Genomic DNA, 25,330 nt, shown 5'->3' on the forward strand with positions numbered 1-25,330 from the left:
AGAGGTAATAATTTTATACACTCATGGCCAACAGGTGAACACAGATCGACTGTGGATATCTGGAGAAGGTTTTGCTTTTATGAGAAAAGGAAAAGATGCGGAAGGCTCTGCCTCCTTCCCCCCTTTTCCTGTCTTGAATACAGACACATTGCTTTGCACTGCAGTGGCCATCTTACCATGAGGGAAAAGCTAAAAGACCTTCAGAGACCTTGGTATCGTGGAGTCACTGAACCAACGCCAGCTCCTCTAGACTTCTTGTTATGAGAGAAAAATAAATCCCTATTTGAAAAATCATTGCTACTTGGATCTTCTGTTGCTTAAAGTAGGAAACATTCCTACCTGATATAGAAATAGGTAAATTGGGACTTCCATGGTGGCGCAGTGGTTAGGAATCCACTTGTCAATGTAGGAGACACGGGCTTGATCCCTGAACCGGAAAGATCCCACATGCCACGGAGCAACTAAGCCCATGTGCCACAACTACTAAGCCTGTGCTCTAGAGCCTGCGGTCCACAACTACTGAAGCACGCTCACCCTACAGCCCGTGCGCTGCAACTACTGAGCCCACATGCCGCAACTACTAAAGCCTGCGCACTCTAGGGCCCACGTGCCTCAACTACTGAGCCTGTGTGCTGCAACTACTGAAGCCGTGCATCTAGAGCCCGTGCTCCGCAACAAGAGAAGCCATTGCAATGAGAAGCCTGGGCACCACAGCGAAGAGTAGCCCCTGCTCGCCGCAACTAGAGAAAGCCTGCACGCAACAATGAAAACCCAACACAGCCAAAAAAAAAAAAAAAGAAAGGAATAGATAAATTGTAAGTGATATGAATAAAAGATGTGACAGGAAAATTAAAACAGTCAACCTTTTAGGGTACTACTGAAAATTATTTGTAAAGAAAAAGTTTTGTTTATACAAGAAAACATTTAGGGGCTTCCCTGGTGGTGCAGTGGTTAAGAATCTGCCTGCCTATGCAGGGGACACGGGTTCAAGCCCTGGTCCGGGAAGATCCCACATACAGTGGAGCAACTAAGCCCATGCGCCACAACTACTTAGCCCACGCTCTAGAGCCCGCGAGCCACAACTACTGAAGCCTGCGCGCCTAGAGCCTGTGCTCCACAACAGAAGAAGCCACTGCAATGAGAAGCCTGCGCACCACAATGAAGAGCAGCTCCCGCTCGCCGCAACTAGAGAAAGCCCACGCGCAGCAATGAAGACCCAACGCAGCCAAAAATAAACAAAAAATTTATATATAAAAAAAAGAAAGCATTCAAAAATAAAAGTATAGAGCTTAAAGGGAAAATGTTAGACTAATTTTGTTGCTGACTATGAATACACGTGCCATATAATCTAGATTATCTTAATTCTAATACTAAGGACATTTATCCATTGTCTTTTGTTTTGTTAAATAGTCAAACAAAATTTAGCAACCAAAACACATTTTCAATAAAATTTTATATGTGTATATGTGAATAAACAATGAAACAGCACCAACGACCTCTGTACAATTTCGTCATACAGTTTCTGTGCAGGATGCTTCACCAATAAATCATTCAATTTGTTTTAAAAGCATGTGATTACAGAAAACTATTTAAACTGTTCAGCAAAAACTGGGTAACATCTTTCAAAGATACCTCAGATACTCATACCAACACAATCTATCTTCTGAATATCAACTTGAGTTGCACAGGTTAAGATGAAGACGCTTCACATAGTGCTGAAGATGTGATGCAATCTGTACTTGAACTGGCATTGCACTTCCTCAGACTTGGGCTGCCTTCATTACAAATATCTTCTATCCCTGAGAGATCAGCTATTATCAGGATGGCTCATCAGCTAAGTCACGTTGGTCAAAGTACCTGGTGAAAAAAAGAATTTACACAGCAAAGGAAACGATAAGCAAAACAAAAAACCTATGGACTGGGAGAAAATATTTGCAAATGATACGACCAACAAGGGTTTAATTTCCAAAACATACGAACAGCTCATACAAGTCAATAACAAAAAAACAAACAACCCAATCAAAAAATGAGCAGAAAACCTATATAGACATTTCTCCAAAGAATACATACTGATGGCCAAGACACATGAAAAGATGCTCAACATTGTTAATTATTAGAGAAATGCAAATCACAACTACAATGTGGTATCACCTCACACCGATCAGAATAACCATCATCAAAAAGTCTACAAATAACAAATGCTGGAGAGGGTGTGGAGAAAAGGGAACCCTCCTTCAGTGTTGGTGGGAATGTAAATTGGTGCAGCCACTACGGAAAACAGTATGGAGGTTTCTTAAAAAACTAAAAATAGAATTACCATATGATCTAGCAATCCTGCTCCTGGGCACATATCCAGAGAAAACTCTAATTTGAAAAGATACACACACCCCAGTGTTCATAGCAGCACTATTTACAATAACCAAGACATGGAAGCAAGCTAAATGTCTATCAACAGATGAATGGATAAAGAAGATGTCGTGTACACACACACACACACACACACACACAAATGGAATATTAGCCATAAAAAAGAATGAAATATTGCCATTCGCAGCAACGTGGATGTACCTAGAGATCATCATACTAGGTGAAGTCAGACAGAGAAAGACAAATACCGTATTATATCACTTATATGTGGAATCTAAAAAATGATACAGGGCTTCCCTGGTGGCGCAGTGGTTAAGAATCCATCTGCCAATGCAGGGGACACGGGTTTGAGCCCTGGTCCGGGAAGATCCCACATGACGCAGAGCAACTAAGCCCATGCGCCACAGCTACTGAGCCTGTGCTCTAGAGCCCATGAGCCACAACTACTGAAGCCCATGCACCTACAGCCCATGCTCTGCAACAAGAGAAGCCACTGCAATGAGAAGCCTGCGCACCGCAACGAAGAGTAGTCCCCGCTTGCCGCAACTAGAGAAAAGCCCGTGCACAGCAATGAAGACCCAACGCAGCCAAAAATAATTAATTAATTAATTAATTATAAAAATAAAAAAAAGATACAAATGAACTTATTTACAAAACAGAAACAGACTCACAAATATAGAAAACAAACATAGCTACCAAAGAGGAAAGGCGAGGGAGAATAAACTAGGAGTTTGGGATTAGCAGATACCAACTACTATATACAAAATAGATAAACAAGGTCCTACTGTATAGCACTGTGAACTATATTCAATATCCTGTAATAAACTATAGGGGAAAAAATCTGAAAAAGAATATATATATGGATAACTGAATCATGCTGTTGTACACCAGAAACTAACACAACATTGTAAATCAACTATACTCCAATTAAAAAAAATTTAATGTATACTTAAAAATATTAACTGCAGCACTACTTGTAATAGCAAAAGACCACAAACAACCCAAATATTCATCAATAAATGGACTGACTGAATGAACTACGATACATCTACACAGTGGAAGACTATGAGGCTTTTATAAAAAAAAAAAAAAATGAGGGAACTATCTGCACTGCTACCATGTGATCTCCAGGATCTATTAAGTGAAGAAACAAGGTACAGAATGGAATGCTTAGTATGTTATGTTTCGTAAGCATGTGCAGAAATGCAGATATATTTATATATATTTGCTTATATTTTTTCAAAGAACAGTGAATGGAAGGATAAATCAAAAATTAACAATAAAATGGATAACTACAAAAGGGAGAAAAGATGCTACAGAGGATAAAGGTGGATTCTAAAATGCTCCAAAATGTACCTTGAATTATAATTTTAACTTTGGAACAATGTAAATATTTTATGAAATTATAAAAGATTAAATAAAAACAGAAAATGACCAAATGAACCTTCTCCTATACTAGGTTGGTGGCATAATCACACAGAGGAGAATAATTTCAAGTGATCTTAAACATGATGTTCTGATATCCCTAGTGAGACATACCAGTGACAAAGAGAACTGCAAAGAATTTTTTAAATGTACAGAGTGAAGTCAGAAAAACAAATATCATATATTGATGCATATATGATCTTATTTACAAAGCAGAAATAGAGACACAGACGTAGAGAACAAACGTATGGATACCAAGGGGGAAAGTGGGGTGGGATGAACTGGGAGACTGGGATTCATATATATACACTATTGATACTATGTATAAAATAGATAACTAATGAGAACCTACTGTATAGCACAGGGGACTCTACTCAGTGCGTGCTCTGTGGTGACCTAAATGGAAAGGAAATCCAAAAAAAGAGGGGATATATATATATATATATATTATATATATATATATATACATACATATAGCCGATTCACTTTGCTGTACAATAGAAACTAACACAACATTGTAAAGCAACCAAGAAAAAAAGAATTCTTAAACTGATTTCAATAGTTTTATTATCAGCAATATTGTTAGTATTATTCTGAAACTATTATGTGAATATTACAGGATAAAGCCAAAAATTATGTTAATATTATTAGAAACCAGAATTTTGAGCACAGAAGAACAGAAATAAAACATTAAATAAAAATCAAGTAGACGAGCGTCCCACCGGCCAAAATGGCGGCGGCCGTTGGCGCGGGGTCAGGCTTGTAGTTCCGTAGCTCCGTTGCTCTACTCCTTCCGTTGCAAAATGTGAAAGGAGAAGCGGCTGGTGGAGGGCGTCCTACGCAATGAGTCGGCGAAGGAAATATGGGGACAGCCCTGGCCTGAAGAACACGCCGCGCAAAGCGGCGGCGACTGAGGAATGCAGCTCGGTGGTCGAAACGGGGAAGAGGCGGCTGAGGTCGGCCCGCGGTTCAGGGCCCTGTGGGGCTGGAGAGAGGCCTCCCCGGCCTCTGCCGCAGCAAGAGCAGCCGCCAGTAGCCGCTTCGTGCAGTAAAAGTAACCCCGAGGAAATGTATGAAACACCAAAGAGAATGCTGCAAATGGATTTATTGTCATCTGCCTTCAGTTCTCCTGATGATCCAGATGGACAGAATGATATCTTTTGGGATCAGAATTCTCCAATGACGAAACAGTAAAGGAAGAAAAAAGCGGATTTACACTACAGATAGTGATGAAATCTCACATATTGTTAATCGCATTGCTCCTCAGGATGAGAAACCAACAACAGACTCCATGCTGGGCGTGTGGATTGGTGCAACTGCTATTCCTTGCACTCCTAGTGTAGCAAAAGGAAAAATCAAGAGCAAAACTCAGCTGCACAAAGTTAAAATCACAAAATCAGGAGGAGGAACTTATGAAATTGGCTAAGCAATTTGATAAAAATATGGAAGAGCTAGATGTGATTCAAGAGCAAAACAAGAGAAATCATGATCTTATCCAGATGATTTCAGAAGCAGAGACTTTAAATAATTACAGAGATAATGTACAGATGCAGTTACTACATGATACAGTTCCTGAAATAGATAATGCTGTGATAAAGAAGCCAGTGAAAGAAAACAGGATATTTGTGGTAAATGATCAAAATAGCAGTCAGAAGCCATTTGACCAAAATGCTGAAGCAACCTTTATCGCCATTTTTGATGGTTCTACTCAGAAATGTAGTGGACAGTTAAGCCAAGATCTGTCAGATGCTTTCTTGAGCACCAGTAGTACTACCTTTGGAAAGAAAAACGCTTTGAAAGAGGAGAACATCATTACTAATGAAACTCTGGTCACTGAAAAACTACCAAATAAAACCCAAGGATCACTTTCTCATCAAGTAGATAATCCTGGAATGACAAAATCATATGTGACTTCCTGTACTAAGGAACCAGGAGCTTTTAATAAGCACAGTGATACATTTACTACCAGTGATTTTGAGGATGATTGGGAAAACTTACTAAGTAATGAACCTTTTGTTATGCAAAATATTGAAATGTCTGAACTTTCCGCTGCCCCTGAAACAGCCCAGATTACTGATCAAAAGGAAATTTGTACCTTTAACAGTAAAAATGGTAAAAGTAAGTCAGGAATGAATACAAGTCTAGATACCAGGTTAAGGGATTCAAAAATTTTACAAGATCTTCCTTCAAAGACATGGAACAGTGAATTAACAGATGCTGCAAAATACAGATTTTCACCAAAGCCGAATGATAAACCAAATAAATTATCATCCACTGGAAATAAAATGAAATTGGAGAAATCTTTTAATACAATTGTTGTTCAAGACAAAATTCAAGACTGCAGTTGCATCTAATCTGGCAAAAGTAAATGAAGATACTCATATTAAATTTACTTCTAATGTAAATGCTTCTGAAAAAAAGTCTACTTTGAACCCAGGATGTTCTAATGAACAAAAAAATAAGTCCATTTTTAATCAGTCTTTGAAGGCACCTGCTAATGTCGAGCCTTTAGGCTCTGCAACTTTGGGCAATAAAACCAGTGTTTGTAACCCAAATCAGACTAATGTATCAAAGCTTCGTTCTTTCTTTGATGATTGGAATGATACATCATTTACCAATGAAATTGTTAAAGCCTGTCATCACTTAGAGAATACCTGGGAAGCAGATGATGTAGATGATGATTTATTATACCAAGCATGTGATGATATTGAAAGACTAACTCAGGAGCAAGACATTAGAGTGGATAGCAAGACATCAGAAAGTGTATTTGGGATCAATAATAGTTCTAAACACGGAGCCAAAAATGTGTTTACTACACCTAAACAAGGAAGTCAGTTGGTGCAATCAAAGCATTTGAATCTGAACAGCGTTTCAGTGCAAACATCTTCATTGACAGATAGCTTACAAATAAATAAATCAACGAAGATGGAGAAAAGGGAAATTTGTGGAAATTCTCCGGGGTTTTTAGGTGCCACGACAAATTTGACTATATATTCTAAGAACTCAAATTGTCAGATCAATAATCTGCATGTCTCTTGGAATAACACTGATGTTCCAAAACAAGTGAATAGTTCCAAATCGGTTCTTACAGGAAGTTCAAGTTTGAATGTGAGTTCAGATCATATGAGTACAGAAATTGCTGCTAATAAGAAGAAATTGAGTACTCCACATCTATCGCATAGCACCGTAACAGATGAAGCTCAGAGTGACCTTAACAGAGCAGCGAGATTTTCTAAGTACATGTTTACAAAGATAAAAAATTCTCAGATTCTTTCTCAGTTTAATAACAATTGTATAACAGGAAGTATCTCTGGTACCAAAATCACACAGGGTTTGCAGAAAAATAAAACTGTCAACCCATTATGTGGGAAGGCTGTTCAACAGCAGTCTTTGGGGAAATTTTCTGAATCTTTGAAACAAACTTCAAAAGAGGAAGAAGAGAAAAATAGAAAGTATTCTCCTGAAGAAATTCAGAGAAAAAGACAAGAAGCGCTGGTTCGAAGAATGGCCAAAGCACAGGCATCATCTGTAAAGAAAGACAGCTCCCACTTAACTTGATTTCTTTAATGAAATGTTACTTGGGAGGTAACAAAGGCAGTTGATAACTATCTATGATAGGAAATATTTTTTCTTGATTTCTCTATGAGAAATTTAATGCTGAGTTATAAAGCATGGACTTCTACTTTATTTAATAAATCAGTGTTTACAATGGTCAGTGAAACCTTTCCTTGGAGATGTATGTGAAAGTAATTGCATGTAAGTTTTGGAAATTCAGGAAAGTTAGCAATTATGTAGTAGAATCATACAGAGTAAAGTAGTTTTATTTTTAAATACTGTGATTGCAGAGGATCATCAAAAAATAGATAATCCACTTAACTCTTACTGTAATAAATCTTTTCCTAATACAAAGCTTCAACTTACTAATAGAGATTATTTCTTTATAGCTTTTTTTCAATAACTGTTCCTTAAGGTTTTTATACATTTCTGAATTTTAATTAATACTTCCATATTCTTAGGAACATGATTGGTAGGAAATAAAGGACTTCATAAGAAAACTACTATTTTCAATTCCTAGTTTGTAATAGATGTGAATTTAAAATTTTCTAAAATGTAATACATTTTGGAAACTTCCCACCATTTTTAGGGAAAATGCTGATTTAAGAAGTTTAGTTTTGAAAGAAGAATGTGGATTAGCTATATAAGTAGTGTACCATCAGTAACATTTGGAACTGTCAGAAACTTTAGATATCATCTGGTCCAGCTTCTTCACTGTATAGGTGAGAAATGAATACTGTTATTCCCAAAGTCAGAAGGCAAGTTGGAGCTGTGCTAGGATTAGAATGATTTCTTTCATTCTAGTGGATACTTAGGCAAATGGTACCATTTGCGTCAGAGTATTAATTAGTACATAAAATAACTTGTGGGCACATTAATTATTTTATAGTGTAAAACTTAAAAAAAGTAACTAAAATACATTAAGCGACTGATAATAATGCTTATTGTTTCTTGTATTAAAGAATTAACCATTCCAGGATATAAAAAATGAGAATCTTTTTCAATTTTCCTATAACTATGTAATTTTCCCTTGATTAATTTACTGACTTTGCTAATTTGTTCTTCTCTGTTACTCTCTTTTTAATTTTGCTTGTTTGGAATTTGCGAAGCCAGAAGTAAAAATCTTAGCTGAGGGCATAAGGACGGTAAGAATACTTTATTTATCCCAAATGGCTTTAGGATACCTGACGAGAGTTATAAATGTGAAACACCTATGAGGATGTTCACCACTATTCAGGTATCTTAGAGCTATGATAATATCAAAGTAATTAAATGCATTTTAAGGTATTGCTCTAAAGAGATACATAATTTTGAAAATTGTATTTTCATATATACAGTGGAGTAACATATTCTAGGTAATGTTTATTATTTGCCTAAGAATATATAAAAAAGTATCTAAATAAATATAGGTAGTTTTTCTGTGTAAGAAAATGAAGAGCTGAGAATCTTTATCTTTTTCTAAAATGGCTTCACTGTGTTCTTACTACTCTTTGGATATCTCTACTTTTGCTTAAGCTCCCCCCTGCCTACCACTTGATTTCTCTAGAATGCCTTTAGCCTATTGTGTCCAATCATAAGACTCAGCCCAATAAATTTCAGTTGCTTTGAAAAAAAAAAAAAAAATCAAGTAGTTGGGCTTCCCTGGTGGTGCAGTGGTTCAGAGTCCGCCTGCCAACACTGAGAGGCCTGCGTACCACAAAAAAAAAATATCAAGTAGTCTTAACTTAGAACTGAAATATTAATTTGAACTCATGATTTTATTTTTCTCTTTCTAAAAACTACATAACTTCCTAGCTCTGTTCAGTGAAAAGGTCTAAATGCAATGACCAAACGAATAACAACTAGCTTCCCTAATGTCCAAATTGTGGACTCTAGACACCATTTTCTACTTTAAAACAGGAAACAGCACTCCCAGGAGAAAAGAAAAGACTGATTCCAGATCTGGAGCCAAGTGTCCAAGATACATCTGAGTCATTTTGGCATACTAGAAAGGAAGAAAGCCGTAAAATAAAAAAGACCACTAAGGTTATATAACAAAAAGCATAGGAATTGATCTGAGGGGCTCCCACTGTCCAAAGATGGAAAAATTTGAGCATCAAAAAGAATATTGACTGCAATATCCCTTTACCTGAATGTGATGGTCAACTTTATCACCACTAAAAGTGGGACAACTAGACATTATATGCTTCCTGATGTGACACGATAGCACACATACAGTCTTGTCAAACAAACAAACATACACATTACATATAATCAAGCCTCTAGACCTACCTACCAGTATGGAGGATAGATGAACCATTAAATACCATCATGAAGTTAGCTGTCAAAACGAAAATGTGGGAAATTTTACAAGTCAAAGGACCTGGTTTCTTCAACAAGAAAATGGCAAGAAAAACCCAAGAGGTTGATGGGGATACTTAAGAGACATATTAGACAAATGTAATGAGTGCATCTCACTTGGATCCTGATTTGAACAATTCGAATGTAAAAAGACATTCTTGGGACAATTAGGGAACATGAAACATGGACTGGACATCAGACGATACTATGGAGTTATTCTGAAATTTATTAGTTATTCAATAAATTTGTGATACAAATACTACAGTCATGTGTTTTAAAAGCCCTTATCAGTTAGATACACTAAAACAGAAGAAATGACATGTCCGAGATTTGTTTAAAATACAATCACAAAACAGTTGAAGCTGGGTTATGGATTTATCTTGGGGGTTTACTCTACAACATTTTTATGGTTTAAACAACTCCATAATAAGAAGCTTTAAAAAATAATTACCATTGGTAAAACAATTAAGGCAGCTAACAGTTACTGGATCCTTTTTGAATGGGATCCCACTCATGTAACGAGGTATTTCCATGAATTAGCAGTTCTTGCCTTAAAGATACCCAAACAAACAAAACCAACAATAAAAAACCCTCTTGGGTTTTCTGTCATAACAATGACAGATACTTACATTGAAGCTGTTACTGCAAAGAGTCGAGGCCTATGTTATCTTTTTTCCAAGCTTGCTATAACCTTCTATAAGTTTTCCTAAGTGAAGTCTATAGAACTGTCCTAGAACTTTGTCCTAGAACTTTCCTGTCCTAGAACTTTTTTCCATTTTTACCTAACTTTCTGAGGGGAAAAAAAAAAAAATCATGACCCAATACACTTGGACATTTCTTCTCTCATAATTGCATATTATAAAATATCAGTCAGATGATATATTTAAGTTTCTGGTTCCATTAAGTACTAGCTTACTGAACCATCAATTATCAATACTTAATCTTTATGAACTGGTGTCCTCATCTGTAAAGGAAAAAAAACCCTGAGTTGTTTTAAGAATTAGAGATACAGTATATTTGCGCCTAGGGCAACACTGTATCCTCTCATTTAATCCTTACTAAATGAGAGTAAGTATTTACTAAGTATAATAGTAAATTATACCTACCTCAGGTGAGGTAGGTATTAATTTTGTTTGTGATCAGCATAGTTAAGGGCTTAGTTCTGGAGTTTGGATCTTAGCTCTGCCATTTACTAGTTCTGTGATGGTAAGAAAGTAATTTAACCTCCCTCTGTCATGGTTTCCTCATCTGTAAACTGATAATAGTACCTACCTTCTAAGGATTAAATGAGTTCCTATTCTGAAGCACTAAGAAAAATGCCTGGCACAAATTGCCAAGTAAGTGTTATTTATCATCATTAGCATAATTACTGTAGATAAAGAAATTACATGCTGAATGTGTGTACACTCTAAAAAAAGTATCTTGTCTGGGGGAGGGAAAAATGAACACAGGATTACTTACCCTCCCAATATTAAAAATACTATAAAGCTTTGAAAAGTTATTGGCATTGGAATAAAAACACTGACCAATGAAGAAAAATATAAAGTCCAGAAAGAGACCTAAAATAAACATGTGTGTGTATATACACACACACACACACAAGAATTTAGAATATGAAGACATTTTCAAATAAATTCCAGGTGAAATTTTAATGTAAGCAATAAAATCAAATGTATACTAAATAAAAACATGCCCTGACTGAAAATGAACAAAGGACAGTAGCAATTAAAAAAAACTGCAATCAAACATATTCTACCCTTACTGATAATCATACAAAAGCAAATAAAATAATTTGTATCTTTTTATTATCAGAATGGAAATATTTATATCAACTGAAAACGCCCAGTGCTGAATAGGAAACGGGCACTCTCATTGACACCTAGTGGGAACAGAGTGGTATGATCTTTCTGGAAGGCAAACTGGCAATAAATATATCAGTTTTAGAAGTACATGCAAGCCCTTGGGACTTCCCTGGTGGCACAGTGGTTAAAAATCTGCCTGCCAATGCAGGGCACACGGGTTCGAGCTCTGGTCTTGGAGGATCCCACATGCGGTGGACCAACTAGGCCCATGTGCCACAACTACTGAGCCTGCGCTCTAGAGCCCGCAAGCGACAACAACTGAGCCCGTGTGCCACAACTACTGAAGCCCGTGCGCCTAGAGCCCACGCTCCACAACAAAGAGTAGCCCCCCCTTGCCGCAACTAGAGAAAGCCCTTGCGCAGCAATGAAGACCCAACACAGCCAAAAATAAATAAATAAATAAAAATTAAAAAAAAAAAAAAAGAAGTACATGCAAGCCCTTTAACTTATTTCTAGGAATTTATCCTTTGGAAAATATAGAGCTGTATGTACAAGGATCTTCAATGCAGCATTATTTATAGAAAAAAACTAGAAATAAAGGGAATTGTGATAACACAATACTGTTTCCTTATACCTCAACTTCCTCATTGTAAAATGGAAACAATACTCTCTACCACCATTAATAATGCTATCATAAAGCAAGAAGCCAAGGATTACTTACCTGCTAACCAAGCAGATTAACAAATTCAAAGCAGGAACCCTCTCATCATCTTTGCTGTCCTAAAAAAAAGAAAGAGAAAAAGTTTAAAATGTAGTCTGTTATCCCTTAATATTTTTGAAACAAGTTTCAAGATGGAAAACATGAGCATTTTATTACAGGATAGAAATAATCACAGGGAAATAGAAAATGTCAAAGAAAAAGGAGAAACTATAGAGTTAATGATTCCTTGGGAAACATCTAAGATCATCCTTTAAAGAAAGGTCCTGAATAGGTTCCAAAAAGAAATAAGAGTTGAGGTCTCTAAGGAGGATAACTTGGGAGAGATCTTCTTCCTGGTTCCAAGTAAAGGAGCAAAAAAACCCTGTGTCCTAACTGGGCACGAAGGGAAAAAAATTATATAAAAATACTTCAAAGAAAATATTCCAGATCAGAGTTCTCAATTACGATGGAAGTAGTTCGTGAACTATACATTTTATAAAGTTCACTTTAAATATCTGTTAAAATGACAGACCTAAGACACATGGAAGGTAGTCTTACAGAGTATGAAATTTATTTTTATACATTTCAAGGAACAGTCACAATAACTCACTGAGTAATGTTATAACAGACATGTCATACATTATTCAAACTTGGGACACACTTCAATGATGTCAGCATATTCAATTCCTTTATGTGCCAAGAACTTAACAATATGAATAAGACATACTTCCTGCTGATAGCACAGAAGAGGAAATATCCATATCAGCTTTAATTAAAGGAAAAATGTGTTAAGTGTCATAAAAAAGATACAAAGCATACTGGAAAAACAGATCACTGAAGAGATTATTTTTAATTGTGAGGATTAGGGAAAGTATCACAGAAAGTGACAGGATATGAGCCAGACTGTGAAAAGTAAATGGTATATAGATGCAGATTAGAAGAGAGTGAAAAGGCACTTCTGGAGAGGGAATAAAGTCTAGGAACACAGCTTATGGAATATTTAATGAGTGACAAGTACATTTTGCTCAGAGTACAGGCTATATAAGTTAGTTTGTGCCATATCATGGATATTTAATGAAAATATTTTGGAGTAGTCAATGAAGAACAAGTATACATTTTGTGGAGGAGTAAAGAGGAATAAAAAAAATCAAAAGTGAACTTAGTCTGGCATCAAATTAGTTTATATTGTAATGCTGCAGGTATGAGTTAGAGGAAGGGTCTGATTGGAGAAATTCAAAACAATTATTATGCCAGACTGTTAGTTGACCACTCTGGCTTCTTGACTCCCCTTATTATTTAGCAAATGAATCTCATTTTTAGCTGGGCACACTGTCACCCAACTAAAGTAAACATTTCCCATAGTTCCTTATGGCCATGTGACTAAATTCTGGCCAATGAGCTATTTTGGCCAGATGTGTTTGTAGAACCTCTGGGAAGGCTCTTTGGAGGGGATGACCTTCTGCTCTTCTTTCCAGCTTCCTCTAGTGAAATAAAATGGCTGAAGCTCCAGCAGCCATCCTGGATTATGAGGTGAGCTTGAGGATGGAAGCCACATGTGGCAGAACTCAAAGGCCTGGGTCGCTGCCACCTTAGATCTAACCTGCCTACCTTCAGACTCCCTTTGTCTGAGAAAAGCACTTACATTTTATTTAAGCTACTGTTATTTTGGACTCTTCTATTATGTAACTAAATCTAATCCTGACTAATCAAATATTCCATGTTTTCCTGTTTCATTGAAATCGTTCTTTACCACCACATAAATCGGTGAGTGCTTCTGATTTGAAATATTAAGTTTGAACTTACCACTAAAAGCCTCACTTCAGAGCACCTTCTTGCAAGCTGCCGAATCAGTGAATGAGCCTCCGGTAATAAAGGTTTTTCAAGACAAGCCAATAAAGCATAAAGCCATCTTCCCTATATAGAATTTTAAAAAGTAATAAGTAAGCAAACTGCACCATAAATTTAACTTATAATCACTGAATTGTACCTCAGAAAGGTCATATCAAATTATGTTTCCACCAGCAGTATATATGACTGAGTTTATTCTGAGCAACACATCACTTTAGGGGAAACCTGAAGAATATTAGAACAAAGTTTAAATAGCAATTTGTGTAACACACTAAGTTAGCTCCTCAAGCAACCCTAAATCAATAAGACTTTTTCTTAAACAAAAAGATTCACATCTGGGGGTGGGTGGGATAAATTGGAAGATTGGGATTGACATATATATATATATATATATATATATATATATATACTATTGATACTATGTATAAAACAGATAATGAGAACCTACTGTATAGCACAGGGAACTCTACTCAATGCTCTGTGGTGACGTAAATGGGAAGGAAATCCAAAAAACTAACACAATATTGTAAAGCAACGATACTCCAATAAAAATTAATAATAAAAAAAAAACATTAAAAAAAAAGATTCAAATCCAGGTTTCTTTTATAAAGAGTGAGTGGGACTCTCTTCTACACGAAAAAAGCTGGTATACATTTAAACTTGACTTAAACTTTCTGGGATAAATTTACAATATAAAGCTGGCATTCAGGTATTCAAATGGCCTCTACACTTAGAAGGTGCTTAAATCTCTACTGATTGTCTAAGATGTATCTATACTGAAAGATTCCTTTTCTCAAAGTCAGTGAGCACACTGTGACAATACTAAAAAATAAAAGCAAAACTAAATAGCTGAAAACCTTCTTTAATAACATCACACTTAGTTGGCAAAATAAGGTGGTATTTCTCAAAAAATATTAGACAAGTAATCCCAAGAAATAATTAAAAGGTCCCTTTTTCTTTTTGCTAGTTTATGATAAGCAAACTTCCTGTGACACAAGGTTTTTTTTTCAACATTGGTATTCTCAGTACTAGAGTTCTAATGGTATGGTTACTTAGAGGAATTGAACACTGTTGATTTAAAAGACAGATTACTCAAAATAAAACTCAAAGGATTAATCAGGTTAAAATTTAGTAAATCAGCTATCACTGGTTCAGAAACACTTTAATGGTTCCTTTGGCAAATATAGCCACACTTTTCGGTAATACATTTTCATTAAATTAACAGGAAAAGCCAAAATTATCATCTCTTGAGTGGGTAATCTTTAAAAGCTAAAAAAAAAAGTTCCAAAAATCTTACAATAGAGTTAAAAAAATAAAGACTAAAGGAAGAGAAGGAAAATACGTCAGATAAATAATACTGCTAAAAGGTCGCCGCTATCAGACAGGAAGAACTGATATAGAATTTAAAGCTCAATATCTAGATTCCAATGAAAAAGTAGCCTAAGAATATGAACCAAGTTATCTATTGAAGATGTAGCTAATATATAAACCCATGGAAAAAGTTTTGCGTCACTGATAACAAAAGAAACATAAATTAGATTTACTTTGAAGTACTACTATATATTTACTAAATTTGAAAAACCAAAACAAATTATAAAGTGATAGCTTGAACCATATGGAATTGTTGAAAATCAAATGTTTTTAACCTACAAAAAGGGCAATATCATAAGGTTCAACTTAAAGTAGGGTTGTAGGGAAGAGAAATTTAAGAATCCATTGCTGATGTCATTATATACGGGTTCAATTCTTCTGTAAAGCAAGCAGGATGTAACAAAAGCTTACAAAACCTTGATCCAATAATTCTATTCTAGAAATATCCTGAGAAATAATAAAAAAGAAAATCAGTACAAATGTTTATAATTTAGTCATGATTGTAAAATATAAGGAAGAATCCAAATGGTCAATAATGAGAATCAAAGTAAACCACGGACATTTAGACAACGGCGATTATGTGAATTACATTATCATATAGAAATATATATGTGAAATGTGAGCTAAAAAACCAGAATATATACATTAGTAACAACTATGTAAAAGACATGTCTGACCACTCAATCGAAACAGTGATTTAAGCATGGATTTTTTTCCCCTTCAAAATTACACGTTATATGGTAGAGATTTAAAAGAATGAAAATATAAAAATAAAAAATGAAAATCCAGTGATAAAGAATATAATCATTACACTTATGGAAGAGACTTATCTAAGCCACCTGGCTGAATAGCAGGCTGGGAAACTTATACACTGTACTGTAATGTTGCTTTATCTGTCTCTCCCAGCAGACTATAAGCTTCTGGAGGGCAAAGATTATATCATCTATTTTGACAGGAAGTTTTGGAGCCTCAGATACACTCTTTTGCAAATATCCTCAATTGTGAAAAATATTTGTTTTTTAAATTATAACTCCAAAGGATAATAAAATTTCTTATTAGAGGATTAAGTGGGTAATTCATTTATATAATGTCTACCAAATTTACCCAATTTTGAAGGTGAAAAGTAAGCTGTGAGTGTAAAGCAATAAAATAGAGGGGTAATACAGCACAGTTGTTGAGAGTATAGCCTGACTGCCAGGGCATGAGTCTCAGTTCTGCCAGTTATAATCGGTGTGACCTCAAGCAAGTTACTGAATTCCCATGTGCTCCAGTTTCCTCATCTGTAAAATGGAAATAACAGCTCATAGGTTATCAAAGGATTCAAGGAGTTATTATATATAAAATCCTTAGAACAATGCCTGGCACATATATTTGCCATTACTGGTATTTCTGATATGCTTTTGTGAACTGGATTTCAAAGCCATTTTAGAAAATGCATTTCAAAGTTCTTTAGGTCAGTGCTATTTGAAATGGGGTCTGCAGACTGGCCAGTGTGTTTGTTACTGATCTGTGACAAGATAAGCAGCTTCTCCCAGGATATAAATCAACTATTTAGTTGACTTTTTTTCCCCAATGCAAGACTATCTCAATGAATGAAGTAGTATGTTGATTTACATTCTAGTGTAATTTCCTTATTTTACTGCAAACAACCATTGCTTGCATTACACATATAGTTGTATGTATATGACATATATATAAATAATGTAAAGCCATATCTTATATATAAGTATATAAATTTTGTCTGCATTATGAAAAGAAAAAGATGCAGTACTACCAATTCTGGAGTAAAGTCTCTTTCTCCAAACCAATTACTCAGATATTCCAAGACGCTAGTTACTGTTGCCTAAAAAGGAGGGCGGGGGGAAGAGATGAAAGAACAGCATTAGTAATACAACACTAACAAGTTCAACCTGAGTTTCATTAAGTTCAGTTAGAAAGCAACTCTTATGTTTAAAATGGCCTCATTCTTTAGGCTTCCAGAGAAACCTGTGACTCTATTTAGTAATTTGATTAGATGGCACACTCAGTGAGAAGAGGCTTTGTAGACAAATATTCTTATATACTTTCAATTATCAATACCTTGGTTTAAATCCTAGGATTTAGTTTGTAACTACTAATTTAGTTCGGAACTACTTAAAAAAAAAATTCCACATACTCTTAAAAAAAAAAACCTTTGCATAAATACCTTCAGCTTAATTTCATTAAAGCAGAGTACAACTCTAAAGACAAAGTTAGCTAGAGAAAGATCAGTTTTAAGCTATATAGATAGAATTATCAAACTGTTGAAAATATTCACGGGCTTATGCAAATATAGATGGACACTTACAAAAATCACTCTCAACAAATTTAGTATAACTACTACAGTACCTTAGTGTAAATGATCAAGTAAGTAAAACTGTCAGCCAGTATATGATTTACAACAGAGTATGACTGTTATCTTCCAAGGGTACCCAATGCTATGTGAATGCAAAACAATCAAAGTTTTTATTTGCTCTTTAAATGGATAACAGAGTTCCTAGTTCTGAAAGACTGAAGAACCAAAATCCATATTTCTCCCCTTTTGATCCAAGAAATTCAAATTTCATTCTTAATGAAGTGTGTAGGACATCTGGAACTAGAAATAGCAATCTAACCTTAGTATTTATTTCAAATCCCAGAATCTAAGACTTATAACTGAAATGTATACATGTGAATAGTTTAGCACCATGATCAAGAGCATGAGTTCTGAAATTAGATCAACCTGGGATTGAATTCTAGTGTTGCCATTAAAACTTGCTGAAAAACCAACTGCAAGTAACTTAATCTCCAATTTTGTTTCCTCCTCTATTTAAAAAAGGATATTAATAATAATTTCCCATATAGGGTTGTAGTGAGGATTAAATAAGAACTGTTAAAGAGTTTAGGACAGGGTCTTGCATACTGTATATATTCAGTAAATGTATTCAAATACCTTAACAAACATTGCAAACAAAAGAATGCATAAATTCTTATTAGATTTTACCTGATTCATTCTGCTAACGATACTAAGCAAGGGAGGAAAACCAATCTGAAAGAAAAATGAGACTGAAATTTACTAAATGGTATTATGGAGGCAGGGGGTACATTTTTTTCAAACTGGTGAATTTCTCAACACACTGTTTTTTAAAAACAAAAAATAGATAAAAGTAAATTCTTTCATTGTCCATTACAATAAAACATTCCATGAACTATTATGTTGGTAATGCCCAAGAAAATAATGTCTTGATATTTGAATATGTAAATTTTAAAATAATGATTTTAGTAATTAGGATGTTAAAGCATGAAATTGAAAAAATGATACTATGATATTAATATGTTGTACACACTTTTAAAATCTTTAGCTAAAGCTAACATTTTCAGGAATTAAGGGCACTTGAATGAGTTCTTTCAAACCTAATCTGCTTCAATTAAAAAGTACTTTGGAGTTTAATGTTGGGAGCCTTGATTATGAAAACAGTACTGACCTGTGAGAAACTTAAGAGGACATGCATTAAACTCTTGTGTCCTTAAATGGTTCTTTCATGTGGTATATATTTCACTTGTATGTATTTTGTAATAACAAACTAAATAAATATATATTAATTCTTTGTAAAATTGAAACATTTTGAAATGTAACATATGTTAGGGATATTATACAAAAGAACATATGTTGTATAAGAAATAGTGTTAAATTAGCTCCCTCAGAGATCTGAATCTGTTTACACTCCCACCACCATGTGTAAGAGGGCCCATTTTCCCAGCCCTTGTTAATACAGTGTGTCAAACTTTCTTTACCAGTATGTTATCTGAAAAATGCCAGCTCAGTGGAGTTACAAGCAATATTTTTATTATAAGTGAGTTTGGGAATCTTCTCATATAAGAACAATTTGTATTTCCTTCTTGTGAGATGTCTCTTTATATCCATTGCCTTTTTTTTTTTAACTGGGGTCTTGGTCTTTTTTAGTGATTTTTGGAGGTATTACATTTGCAGGATAAACTAATTTTAAATGGGAAAAACACAATGTAGCACCACATAGAAAACAATAAATACCTACTCAACAGAACAGAACAACATAGTATAGGGAGTTACCAGTAATGCAGATGTGTGCAGTGGGTTCCATAAGAACATCTGCAAACTTGAGGGCAGGTGAATCCTGAAGGACAAGAAGCAGCTGGCCACATAATTTATGATTAAAATAAAGCCATGTGAAATTTAAATATACCCTCAGCATTTTACCTCCAGAATATGCAATTTACTAAGCATTTTTAAATACCTAATTGTGTCATATGTTTTCCTTTGTTTCCCTGGCTACTCATAACTCATTGTTTGACCCACATCTAATCATTAAAAAAAAAGAATCCTAACTCACAAAATTATTAAACAGCTAAAACATGCATTGTTTTAGAAACTAGGCTGCCAATTTTTAAGTCAAAAATACAATAAACTAAGAGAAAATACTGGCAAATATTTTCTGCGGAGAGCCAGAAAGTAAGTATTTTAGGCTTTGTAGGGTACACACTGTCTCAGTCACATATTATTTATTTACTTATTTTTAACAACCTTTTAAAAACATAAAAACCATTATGTTTTTATGTTTAGCTCATGACTATACAAAAAAAAATCTGCAGACTCGATTTGCCCCAGGTTGTAGTTTGCTGAGTCTTTATACTAAATCATGAACCAAAATTATGACCTTTTTCTGTTTGTTTAGCCACATTATCACCTACTTGTACATAATCGATTCCAGGACTTTCACTTGCAGCTGGTCCAACAGCCCCTTCAGCATATAACCTCTCACCCAGACAAAATTTTTTCCAGCCTTCTTCATCTTCAGATTTTGGCTAAAAGAAAAGAAAAAAGAACTTACTCCTATGTATATTTTTTTTATACTGAGCAGTGAAAAAAGAAGTGAGGATTCCTCCATACTCCCACCACCTCAACACAAAGATATAGTGCCTGTTATGGAGTGAACCGTGTGCCCCCAAAATCTGTATGTTGAAGCCCTAACCTCTAAAATGGGATTATTAGGAGACTGGGCCTTTATAGCAGAGATTAAGTTAAAATGAGGTGGTTAGGGTGGGTCCGAAGCCAATCTGGCCAGCATCCCTGCAAGAAGACGAAGTCTGGACACAGAGACATCAGGGATGGGCGTGCATACAGAAGACCACGTGAAGGCACAGCAAGGAGACGGCCACCTGCAAGCCAAAGAGAGAGGCCTTGAGGGAGACCCACTGACACCTTGATCTTAGACTTCTAGCCCACAAAGCAGTGAGAAAATAAATTACTGTTTGTTAAGCCACCCAGTCTGTGGTGTTTTGTTATGGCAGCCCTAGCAAACCAATACAGCACCCAAGTGGTCACACCATAGATGGGACATGTTTAGTTTGGATCATACTTTAATGAACACTGACAAGCAAGAATGTGTTCAAAGGAGGGTGATAAAGATGGAAATTGGTATGGAAAAAAAAATACACTAAGAATGCTTATAAGAATGAAGGATGTTCATCCCATGGAAGGAGACATGATTACATACCCCACATACTGAAAGGGCTGTCCAATTAAAGAAGGAGTAGATTTATTCTACATTGTCAGATGAAAAAAAGTAGGACCATTCAGTTCAATATGGCTATCTTAACAATTAAAAATTCTTTTTCCTAAAAAATTTATTTATTTATTTATTTAAGTATAGTTAATTTACAATATTGTGTTAGTGTCAGGTGTACAGCAAAGTGATTCAGTTAACAGAACAATACGTTTATCTGGGCACATCACCTTGCAAATTATTTTACATATATGTGCAGTTTTTCCCCCACCCCGAGGATAAACCACTTTCATTAGATTCTCAGAATGAATATGAGACCCCTAAAACATAAAAACCCATTGTCCTGGAACAATTCATCTTTTCCCATTACTCCACTGGTCAGAGACTGTTTCTGCTTCAGGTAGCATTGAAAATCCTAATTATTAAATGTTGTGGGTGCTTAATAAATGATTGGATCAATTGATCAATCAATGTTCATATTTACATAGTTGCTATCAGAGCACGCTTTAAAAATTCATTTTATTATTTACATAATGTTGACATCTGCCATGATGAACATATGTTATTGCTATGTAATAGTCTACTGTTTTGATGATCTTCATTTATTGAATCAATTATGTTGTCATTTCTTTCTTGACAAAATTATTTTGTCATAATGTTACTAATGAGCTTCTTTTTGAATTAGTAAGTATGTACCCAAAAGTCCTTAGACTGAGCAAGAAAAAATATTATCTACCTACCTACTGCCCTCTCTCTCTTCTTACTAGGAGGCCTCACAGCACAGTGAAAGGCTTTAGAGTCAGACAAAGTTCAGTCTGAATCTCAGTTATACCTTATATGAGTTAAATGATCTTGAGCAAGTGATGTTAGTGTCTACCACACTTTTCCTAGAGCAGAGCTTCCAACTGGTATACAGAAGCATATAGAGAGGTTACACTGAATCTCTTAGCTTTCAGCTGGTAGTTTAGGCTATGGGAGCAGCCTCCTCCATTTATCCCAATGTGTCATTGCGTAAAAGATGTCAGGAAGCACTGCCTAGAAGAAGCTTCTAAAATCTGAAATCTATGAACCACCTGAAACTGTGAGCAAAATTGTATGCATAGGTACATTTTTTCCCTCTGAAAATAAATACCTTTCATTTGATTCTCAGGAAAACTATAAGACTCCCTAAAAGGTTAAAAGGACTGTCCTGGGGCTTCCCTGGTGGCGCAGTGGTTCAGAGTCCACCTGCCGATGCAGGGGACACGGGTTCATGCCCTGGTCCGGGAAGATCCCACATGCCGCAGAACGGCTGGGCCCGTGAGCCATGGCCGCTGGGCCTGCACGTCTGGAGCCTGTGCTCCGCAACGGGAGAGGCCACAACAGTGAGAGGCCCACGTAACACACACACACACACAAAAAAAGGATTGTCCTGGAACAATGTATCCACCTCTTCCCCAACACCATTTTTTATCCAGTAGTCCACATATAGGATATTTACTAAAAAGCTTAAAATTATATCTAGGATGATAAAGTAAGAAATACTACTTTCCAGTAAGCATGACCAGCTTTACTAAAATGTCACTCACTGATACTGGCACCATTACCTCATGAGGAAAATCCAATAAGCCTTTATTCAATCTTTTTGTAAATACTGAAAATGCATTCAATTTCCTAAAAAGCAAATGTCTAGAAGAACCTTTAAAAACTTGTAAAGACCAATCCAAAGTCTCTCAAGATGCAGCTTAAAACTGTCATAAAAATAACTTGCATTACTGACTCTATCCTTTTCAGGCTATTAAGATAATGGAACTGTTACTATTAATGATAGATGGAAGAGAATGAAAATAATATGGATTAAACAAGTGAATCTTTAAGAACTGGAAGTAAATATGGACTATATTAGTTATACACTGTACAATCTAAACAGAGAAAGTTACATACCATGGTCACATTACTATCCAACTGCTGTGATTTCCAGTGACTTCTATGTCTGTTCACACTCTAAAGGAAGATAAGGTAGACAAATGATCTTCAAAGAATGGATAACTCAAAAGAAAGCAATTGCTGCACAACATTCTAACAATTCTAAAACTTGGAAAATATGTTCAACTGTATTATGTCTAATGATTATAATAATTTGGTAATTGATTCATGAATATTCTTATCTTTATACACTAGAAACCCCAATTTTTCCAACTACAGTCTAAGAACAGAAGTAAGTCCGAGGGAGGGAGGGGTTTAATTTGATTAAATGATTAAAGTACACCTACCTGCCGAACAGTTGAAAACTGTGCCACTTGCTGCTGTTGCCACTGAAGAGTGGGGGAATATCCTTCAGGAGCAGGTTGGCATCCTGAAAGCTAGAGATCAGTTCATAAATGTTAGAATCAATGTTAGTGTTATAACTAGAATCTCATACCTCTGCAAAGTAAAAGCAGAATCAAGATGAAAAGTGAATAATAAAGCAAATAAGACGATACAAGAAAGACAGTATTTTTTGCAGATGTAAAAAAGGAGGCAACTCACTTTACTATTTATGTCTGAGTTTAAAACATTAGGAAAAGACTCTTATATAGTCACTTTAGTAAAAGCAATCTGGAATGGTTTATAGTTGGAGTTTCTAAGAAATCCACATGACATGAGACTCGAAGATATAATCTAGTCCTACCTTTCTACTGAATATAATAGCAAAACAGTTTGAAACAAAGAGAGATATAAACCAAATAAAGAATTTTGGTATGAGCAGAAAGTACTCAAATAATTTCAGATGCTTGACTTTATAAGGGCTACTTCTACCTTCCAAAACAGCACAGAGGTCACAACTGATCACATACTGCCTTGAAATAAAACTTAATGTGGTCACTTTTTAAAAGCCAGGTATACAAGATATCATCTTCCATCAACTAAAAACTCTGAAAAGGAATTATATGAAACGTTACAGTGTCTGAATTTAAATCTCTTGATTATAAACATCAGATAAAGGAATTACTTAGAACATAAAAGAAAAAGGAATTATCACAATTTAAAAACTGCTGCTCTCCTACCTTTGGTTAAACAGCACCTCCTAAAACAGACCTTCTGTGGCTACTCTATCTAAAGTAGTTCTCCCAGTTACTTATTGGTCATTATATGTTACTTTTTTTCACAACAATGGTCACAGTATGTAATTAATTTTTTTTTTTTTTTACTGTCTTCCTCAGGAGAATGTAAACTCTACAAGGGTAGGGACATTTTCTGTCTCATCCTCTGTTGTATTCCTAGTGCCTGGCACAATATTGTTGTTTAGTAAAATATGTGTTGGATAAATAAATGAATGAAAAGGTTCACAGTGGGCAAGTAGGTAGAAAAGTGTGATATTTGGGTTTCTGTTTTTAAAAAACAAAACCCAGTCCAATCCATAACATGCAAACTACACTAAAGATCAGCCTGATAATAATTATGAACTGGAAAAAGGTACCTTAAAAATAAAGGATAGCATAAGTAACCTATTGAAAGACTCCTTTAGGATTGGATCATGTTCCTTAAGTATTATGAGCAAATCTCCACGAATGCCAGGGTTACTAAAAGCCTCTCTGGAGGCAGTAAATGCCAGCTGTCCGTTTGGGGGGAAAAGTACAACTTAGTACGGAGTAGTCAAATCTTACCTACATCGTAACTGATACTGTCTGACACTGTAGGAGAGCCTTGGTCTTTTAATTTGTGGGAGGGAAAAAAAATCCTCTGACGGGTAATAAAACTCACAGAAACATTCACACTTTGCTTCCTTTTCAACTTCTTTGGGTCAATTTGAGCTACCACAACATCTGGACAGTGAGCTGCTTCGATCCTACAAATAAGAAATAAGTACAAAAACGTGATTACTATTGCTCATGTATAGTAAAGCAAGCGATCCACTTCTATGGTTCATTATAAAATCAGAAAAAAAGTTCAGAATTGCAATCGAGGTACTAAACAATGTATTTCTGAAATTATGTTGACTGAAAGCAAAATTTCTTATGTGGAAGAAATCTAAGAGCACCTATATTGTCACAAGTAATCAGGTTTAACAAAATTAAGCTCATAGAAACTCGCTCACGCAAAGATGTAATCAAGGAATGTTGTTCCGACAGTGGATGGGGGACGGGAACAGAGGTGGGGCTTTATCACACTTAAGGGTCGAGCGGGGCACTGGGCGCTGTGCCCAAGGGCGGAAGGACAACCAGCCCACCCGCACAGGGTCAAATCACTCACTGGACCCGCCTTAGGTATTCTTGGGGAGTTCTCGGAGGTACGTTGGGATCAAAACTGTCTGTCAAGTCGCAAGGCTCCACTGGCAACAGCCGGGGCATCAACTCTTCCACTGCAGACTCCGCCGGTACCCACGCCATAGTTTTCAATGCGGTCTGTCCCACCCGGCGCAT

General features: G+C 35.6%; 2 protein-coding genes across 2 annotated transcripts; one reads left to right on the forward strand and one right to left on the reverse strand.

Moving 5' to 3' along the window:
• Positions 1–442: 442 nt before the first annotated feature.
• Positions 443–25,330, reverse strand: GEMIN2 (gem nuclear organelle associated protein 2; the record flags this gene model as incomplete). Its single annotated transcript, XM_082832717.1, has 10 exons — positions 443–1,857; positions 12,211–12,269; positions 13,993–14,103; positions 17,183–17,251; positions 18,410–18,454; positions 20,134–20,247; positions 22,872–22,931; positions 23,201–23,290; positions 24,672–24,756; positions 25,161–25,330. 10 exons carry the CDS (start codon positions 25,328–25,330, stop codon positions 1,818–1,820), a joined length of 843 nt encoding a protein of 280 aa, XP_082688843.1. The 3' UTR covers positions 443–1,817.
• On the forward strand, positions 4,616–7,350 carry LOC309959902 (ewing's tumor-associated antigen 1 homolog; the record flags this gene model as incomplete). Its single annotated transcript, XM_082836455.1, is given in 4 exon segments — positions 4,616–4,982; positions 4,984–5,143; positions 5,145–6,131; positions 6,136–7,350. Coding segments are annotated over 4 exon segments (2,709 nt in total). The 5' UTR covers positions 4,616–4,635.

This window comes from Leucopleurus acutus (assembly GCF_964270905.1).
Source record: "Leucopleurus acutus genome assembly, chromosome: 1".
Classification (NCBI taxonomy): Eukaryota; Metazoa; Chordata; class Mammalia; order Artiodactyla; family Delphinidae; genus Leucopleurus; species Leucopleurus acutus.